The 7,251-nt window shown below is 58.4% G+C and overlaps 2 protein-coding genes across 2 annotated transcripts in view; one reads left to right on the top strand and one right to left on the bottom strand.

Annotated features, from left to right (window-relative positions):
* The window catches only part of LOC121099886 (galactosylceramide sulfotransferase-like), a gene marked incomplete at its 3' end in the record, with an annotated part of 1,090 nt that extends 217 nt beyond the window's left edge, over nt 1-873 (top strand). The window contains exon 2 of the mRNA XM_040619411.1: nt 60-873. Within this exon, the coding sequence (XP_040475345.1) occupies nt 60-873 (814 nt within the window). The remainder of the gene's footprint in view (nt 1-59) is intronic.
* A 27-nt stretch (nt 874-900) lies between these two features.
* LOC103681122 (galactosylceramide sulfotransferase) lies at nt 901-5,896 on the bottom strand. Its single transcript, XM_040619409.1, is given in 14 exon segments — nt 901-941; nt 944-1,088; nt 1,091-1,131; nt 1,134-1,226; nt 1,229-1,365; nt 1,367-1,547; nt 1,550-1,635; nt 1,637-1,700; nt 1,703-1,866; nt 1,868-1,990; nt 2,026-2,034; nt 2,788-2,817; nt 2,819-2,915; nt 5,767-5,896. Coding segments are annotated over 14 exon segments (1,341 nt in total).
* Between the last annotated feature and the right edge of the window lie 1,355 nt (nt 5,897-7,251).

Below are 7,251 nucleotides of genomic sequence, written 5' to 3'. Positions count from 1 at the left end.
TTCTGCAACCCGAGGGCCCCCAGCAGCCCCTGAGTCTCCCCCCACCATTCCACCCACAGCAGGACCCCAGAGGGCACAGCGCCCTGCTCCCCGGCGCCGGGTGAGTCCGAGGCACCGGCCCCGGCCAACCGCTCTGCGGGAGGGTGCCAGCCTCGGCGCGACATCGTGTTCATGAAGACGCACAAGACGGCCAGCAGCACGCTGCTCAACATCCTGTTCCGCTTTGGCCAGAAGCACGGGCTCAAGTTCGCCTTCCCCAACGGCCGCAACGACTTCGACTACCCGGCCTTCTTCGCGCGCAGCCTGGTGCAGGACTACCGGCCCGGCGCGTGCTTCAACATCATCTGCAACCACATGCGCTTCCACTACGACGAGGTGCGCGGGCTGGTGCCGCCCAACGCCACGTTCATCACCGTGCTCCGCGACCCCGCCCGCCTCTTCGAGTCCTCCTTCCACTACTTCGGCTCGGTGGTGCCCTTCACGTGGAAGCTCTCGGGCCGCGACAAGCTGGCCGAGTTCCTGCAGGACCCAGACCGCTACTATGACCCCAACGGCTACAACGCCCACTACCTCCGCAACCTGCTCTTCTTCGACCTGGGCTACGACAGCGGCCTGGACCCCGGCGACCCGCAGGTGCAGGAGCACATCCTGGAGGTGGAGCGCCGCTTCCACCTGGTGCTCCTGCAGGAGTACTTCGACGAGTCCCTGGTGCTGCTCAAGGACCTGCTGTGCTGGGAGCTGGAGGACGTGCTCTACTTCAAGCTCAACGCCCGCCGCGCCTCGGCCGTGCCGCGCCTCTCCGGGGAGCTGTACCGGCGCGCCACGGCCTGGAACGTGCTGTTCTCTCGCCCAGCGCCCTCAGCGATCCGGCGGGCAGAGGGGCTGCCGGTGGGCGGGGCGTCACCACCTCAGAAAGTCCCGGATGAGCTTCCAGAGCTTAGGACTCACAGGTTGACGCCAAGGTCCATCAGGTACTGGATCTCAGGCGTGAGATGCGACGGCAGAGCTGCGCGTAGCCGCTGCCCGATGCTCTTCTTTGAGGTTGTAGCCGGGATGGACTTGGCGCCCAGCGGCTGCCAGGGCTGCAGTGGGCCGAGTCCTGGATGGCGGCGGCGCCCACGGCGCGTCCCTGCCGATGCAGATGCGCCGCATGCCGTTGGCGCGCCGCAGCGCTACTCAAGGGGCATGCGCTTCGCAACGCCCCACCTTGCGCCAGAAGCTGGCGTGAAGTGGCGGTAGAGGCGGGCGTCTCCAGCACGCTCCAGGCCGCGGCCGGTACAGCTCCCCGGGAGGAGCGGCACGGCCGAGGCGCGGCGGGCGTTGAGCTTGAAGTAGAGCACGTCCTCCAGCTCCCAGCACAGCAGGCCTGAGCAGCACCAGGGACTGCCGTCGGCACTCCTGCAGGAGCACCAGGTGGAAGCGGCGCTCCACCTCCAGGATGTGCTCCTGCACCTGCGGGCGCGCGTCCAGGCCGCTGTCGAGCCCAGGTCGAAGAAGAGCAGGTTATGGGAGGTAGTGGGCGTTGTAGCCGTTGGGGTCATAGTGTATGCCTCGTCCTGCAGGAACTGGCCAGCTTGTCGCCCGAGAGCTTCAGTGAAGGGCACCACCGAGCCGTGTGCGAAGGAGGACTCAAGAGGCGGGCGGGGTCCGGAGCACGGTGATGAACGTGGCGTTGGGCGGCACCAGCCCGCGCACCTCGCGTAGTGGAAGCGCATGTGGTTGCAGATGATGTTGAAGCACGCGCCGGGCCGGTAGTCCTGCACCAGGCTGCGCGCGAAGAAGGCCGGGTAGTCGGGAGTCGCTATGGCCATAAAGGCGAACTTGAGCCCGTGCTTCTGGCCAAAAGCGAACAGGATGTTGAGCAGCTGCTGCTGGCGCCTTGTGCGCCTTCATGAACACGATGTCGCGCCGAGGCTGGCACCCTCCCGCAGAGCGGTTGGCCGGGCCGGTGCCTCGACTCACCCGGCGCCGGGAGCAGGGCGCTGTGCCCCTGGGGTCCTGCTGTGGGTGGAATGGTGGGGAGACTCAGGGCTGCTGGGGGCCTCGGGTTGCAGAACCCCACAGCCCTGGTGTCTAAAGATCAGGGCTGTTGGGGATGGTGGGTAGCAGGTGAGCCAGGACAGGGGACCAGACCAAGCGATGATGCTCGGCCGGGTGGTTTGGTCTCGTTTGGCCTCACGTGCCTGCTCTGTGAGATGGGGAATATATCAGGCCCATCTGTGGTGCTGGTATGAGGTCGAAGTGAGACAAGCGTGCTGGTTCTTGTCTCTTTCGTGGTCACCACGTCCTACATTTATCATGAATTAGCATTAGATTGGACCACATGAAATTTGGTAGGTCGGTTTTTGACAAAAATAGTCAATTATCAGTAATTTCTTCTGGTTCACCTCATACCACCAACTGAGAGGCCAGGCCTCTCAAACCATGCCAGGCCTAGGCTGAGCAGCCCCGGAGGGGGTGGGCTCAGCCCAAGGTGAGGAGGCAGGCTTGGAGGCAGACAGACCCCAGTCTGAACCGGGGCCTGTGCCAGTGGGACAAGTCACCCCACCTCCCAGCCCCACTGGGGCCTCCAATGATGATAACCCCAGCCCTGTACACGGACAGCATGATTTGATCCTCATGCCCCATCAGGCAGGCTCTGTTAGGCCCGCTTCACGGAGGAGGACACTGAGGCCCAGGGTTACACAGCTCTGCCCTCAGCAGCAGTCATTTCTGCCCAGCACAGCATGATGGGAACAGGAGCTCTCCTCCGGCCCCCACCCCTTGGCCCCCAGGAGGGCCACTCACGTGGAGGCCAGGCCAGCGTGCAGCGGGGGCAGCATAGGAATACAGCAGCAGCAGGAAGCTGGTGAAGAGTGCCCCCAGCACCAGCCCCTTGGCCATGGACACCCAGCGCTTCTTCTGCGGCAGCGCATCTCAGACACCCGCGGGGTCGCAGAGCAGGCAAGCGTTAGCAGGCCAGCCCCAGGGAGCCTCCACTCTGCCCCAGGCCTGGCTGGGCGTAGGCAGCCTTCGACATCGGGACTGCCCTTTGCCAGCTCTATGCCCCCAGCAAGGTCCACAGAGGGACAGAGAGACAAACACATGGAGAGACATGCAACAGGGGTGCAGACAGAGATGGTGGGCAAAGCCAGTGCAGAGAGAGACTGGGGGATGGGGAAGGAAGAAGGTTCTGCTGCCTGGTTCAGTTTTAATTTTAAGCCGAGGGGTAGGGTGGGTACTTGGGTGTCATCAGTTCATATTTTGGGGCTTCATAATGAGATCATTTTCTAAGACGGAAAAGAAGACCCTCTCCCAGTGCCCTGTCCCCTGCCCCAGGCCTAGGGCCAGGGCTATTCACAAGGAGGCAGGGGCTCCCCGGGCCTGAATCGCCCACTTCAAAGACCCAACCAGTGCCACCTGTTCCCTGTGCCACCCTTCAGCTGCCCAGTGAAGGGGCTGAGTCTCCTCATCTCTTTCACTGGGCCCTGGGCCCTGGGCCTGTAGGGACAGGCAGATGGAGAAACTGAGGCTCAGGCCTCTGCCCCACACACCTACCTCCTCTCTGATTTGCCAGCACGCAGGGTGGCCCAGGTAAATCTGAATTAGATAAACAATAAAATTTTGTGTAATTTTATCTATTTTTAAAGATTTTATTTATTTTAGAGAGCGCACACATGCACAAGGGTGGAGAAGCAAGAGGGGAGAGGATCTGAAGCAGACTCCGTGCTGAGCGCAGAGCCCTACATGGGGCTCGATCCCACGACCGCAAGATCATGACCTGAGCCGAAACCAAGAGTTGGGCGCTTAACCAACGGAGCCACCCAGGCGCCCCAAAAGTTGTTTAATTTTAATATTGCACAGGACATACTAAAAATCATTCAATGTTTATCTAAAATTACACTTAACTGGATGTCCTTTGTTTGTTTTGGGTTTGGGGAGAAGTTTTTGGTCTAGTCTTTTAGTCTAACTGTGGCCACCCTAACAGCGGGGACTGAGACATGGACTGTAAGGGGTAGTTCATGCTGAGGGATGGGAGTCCAGGAGAGAGCCGGGCTCGGGCGCCTTCCTCCCTCCCCATAGCTGTAAGACCAGGGCTCAAAACTTTCCACTCCACTTCTGGACACATGCAGCATGGGGACCTTGGGCTCTCAGGCCACGAGAAGTCATGCGTGCTGCCCATGACCCATACGCAGGGCACGTCCCCACCATCCTGGGGGCAGAGGCTACGTAGCCTACCTGGAGGAGGACCCCACATACTTCCCTCTGGGAAAGTTACCCAAGGCACCCATAAACCCTTCTCGGGAAGGGGCACTCCAGGCCCCACCCCACCAGGCAGCACCAGTCCCCTGAGTCTTCCACTCATCCTCTAGAAATTTCTCATCACAGGAAGCAACGGCAGAGGAAGAAACTATGTAAGAGGGAATTTGGCCTCCTCATGACAATAACGCATCTCCGTTCACTCCTAGGTGAAGGTGGGCAAGTCAGGGGTAAATAAGAACGGGGGAGAATGTTTCCAGAGGCAGTTTGTTCCATCAAACGCATTCTACAGAACACTTGGGCAAAGTCCCACATGGCATGGTGTTCATGGAGCTGGTCAGAAATTTAAAAATTAGGAAACGACCTCAACATCCATCAGTGGGTAACTATTACACAAACCAAGGCCTGTTCCTAGATGGAGTCCTTTGTACCCATTAACAAAAAAGACAGAGCTAAGTGGACTGGCTCAAAAACACATCAAGATCTAATAATGTGAAAAAGAAAGTTCCAGAACACTATGCCCTCAAACCCGTATATGTATACATGTAGGCCCAGAAACAACTGAGGGCGGTATTCTAAATTTTAACAGTAGTATCCTCTGCATAGCGAGGAGAAGGGGTATATATCGGGAATATTTTTCTATATTATGCATTTCTATAACAATTGTTTTTTAAAAGTGGAGCATGTATTACTTTTTTAATTTAAAAGAAGGAATAAAAGGTATTATATTTAAATAATAGGTGATAAAGAATGCAAGGTGGGGTATGGCTTAGTCAGTCTGGTCAGGGAGGGGAGAGGGACCCCCAGGCTCTGGAGGCCCCAAGCCTGTGTTTCTTTTTTTTTTTTTTTTTTTTTAAGATTTTATTTATTTATTAGACAGAGATAGAGACAGCCAGCGAGAGAGGGAACACAAGCAGGGGATGGGAGAGGAAGAAGCAGGCTCATAGCGGAGGAGCCTGACGTGGGGCTCGATCTCATAATGCCGGGATCACGCCCTGAGCCGAAGGCAGACGCCAACCGCTGTGCCACCCAGGCGCCCACCAAGCCTGTGTTTCAATCACAGGAACCCCATGGAGCCTCACTTTCTCATCTGTAAAATTGGGAAGCGATGAAGCCCCCTCACTGGCTCTTGCAGGGATGGAGGGGCAAAGAAAGCAATTGGAACATAGTTATTTCTCAAAGAGTGTTGGCTGCTTTCCTGAGCCCCTGAGACCTGCTCCAGGTCTCAGTCTTGTTCCCCTCAGGGTGGGCACCGCTGAGCAGGGACTGGCTGCTGCCCACTCCCAGCACAGACCAGCTCCAGCATCAAGTGCCCCAGCTGGGCTTCTGCCACCCTCACCCCGGGGGAGCCAGTGGAAAGCAGGGCAGAGCTCCTGGGCCAGGCCAGAGCCTCAGACTCGGGCCCAATCCCTGAGTGGGGCCTAGACCGCAGGTTCTCTGACTTTAAAACAGGGAAGGGTAAAATTCCTGCCCTGCCCCAATCCCCAGGGCCCACTCCTGCCCCAGCAGCCCCACTCACCAGGGCACTTTCCGGAAATCTGGGAGGCTGAGGGCAGAGGCTCTGGGATGGAGGCTCCAGCAGCAGGGGGCAGACCAGCTTCCCAGAACCACCAATCAGCTCCACCCAGCCGCCCAGGACAGCGCCCAACCTCCCCATCTCGGCTTCACTCATTTGTTTGTCCACTCTGCCACTTGAGCTCCTGGAAACTATGCCTGCCCCTCAGGTTTCACTTTCGAGCCCCTGCTAGAGCCAGTCTGGGCGGGCTTCTCCAGAGCATCTCCTGTTTCTGCTCAGCTCTCCCAGCAGGCTGACCCCACTGTCACCCCCATTTTGCAGATGCGAAACCGAGGTTCCAGGAAGTGATGTGACTTGCCCAGGGCACTCGGCAAGGCAGGGGGGCAGGGCTGGGATCTAAGCCCAAGTCTGTCGGCCTTCAGTATGCACCTTCCAGCTCTGTCTGTGGCAGCCCCGCTGCATGTCCCAGGCCCGCAGGAAGAAGTAGCCAGAAGAGCACCACAGGAGGCCGACGTGTGGCTAGGGGCTCTGTCCCAGCAGCACAGCAGGGTCGCCTCTGTGGGCTGGGCCAGGGCAGCCGGGAGGAAAAGTGGAGAACCATCGGGGGCCCTGGTGGCTGGTCCCTACTGTGTCAGCAGCTCGAGGCATTCGAGGCTGGTGGCTCCTCGCCCTGGCCTCCGTGAAATTGGGCACGCTGCTTAACCTCTCCGTCTTAGCCTCCTCACGTGTACGATGGACACACAGCACCAAGATCGGCCCACATAGGCCCTTGGTAACCATAGGCAGAGTCCCTGGGTAGACCAAGGTCCAGACAGGGGTTGCTGGCAGCCAGGAGCCTGGCTGAGAGGAACAGTCATAAGACTGCGATCGGAATGAGAGAATGCATGTACACACGCAGAGATCGATACATATTAATTATTATTATCATCACTATTGACCAGGGCCCAGGTTCCCAGGCCCAGCCTTATGAGGAGAGATCCCCTCTGTGCTCAGCGGCAGACAAGCCCAAAGATAACTCATCCCTGGGCCGGAGCCTGGCACCAGGTAAATGTTTGATGAATGGCCCCAGGACACTCAGGGCAGAATGTAGCCGGGTTAAACAAGTGTGTGAGAGCCACATGTGTGAGTCATACATATTGGGGCCAGGGGCCTGGGTTTGAGACCTAGTTCTGCTGCTTCCTTTCTGTGTGCCCTAGGCAAGGCTGTGTCCTCCTGGGTCTCAGATTCTCCTCTAAAATGATGATGCCAACTCCCCCTCCATCACAGGGCACTATGCAGATCTTCCTGTCCCACAAGGAAAGTGACCAGCACAGGGCTCGCATAGAGCAGACACTTCCTGGGCATGGGTGGCCATCATTACTACTATCATCATTATGATTGCCCTCCCAAACTCCCAGTTATCGCCCTTCAAGGTGTATGCCCATGGCCCATGATGGAGGCTTAGACAGCCGACAGCCCCAGGTCCAAGGCCATGCGGTACCAGGGACACAACAGTG

The sequence above is a fragment of the Ursus maritimus genome, unplaced genomic scaffold (assembly GCF_017311325.1).
Source record: "Ursus maritimus isolate PB19 unplaced genomic scaffold, ASM1731132v1 scaffold_33, whole genome shotgun sequence".
In the NCBI taxonomy this organism is placed as follows: domain Eukaryota; kingdom Metazoa; phylum Chordata; class Mammalia; order Carnivora; family Ursidae; genus Ursus; species Ursus maritimus.
Note: the sequence above shows the minus strand (reverse complement) of the source record. Positions and strands in the feature narration are given on the sequence as shown.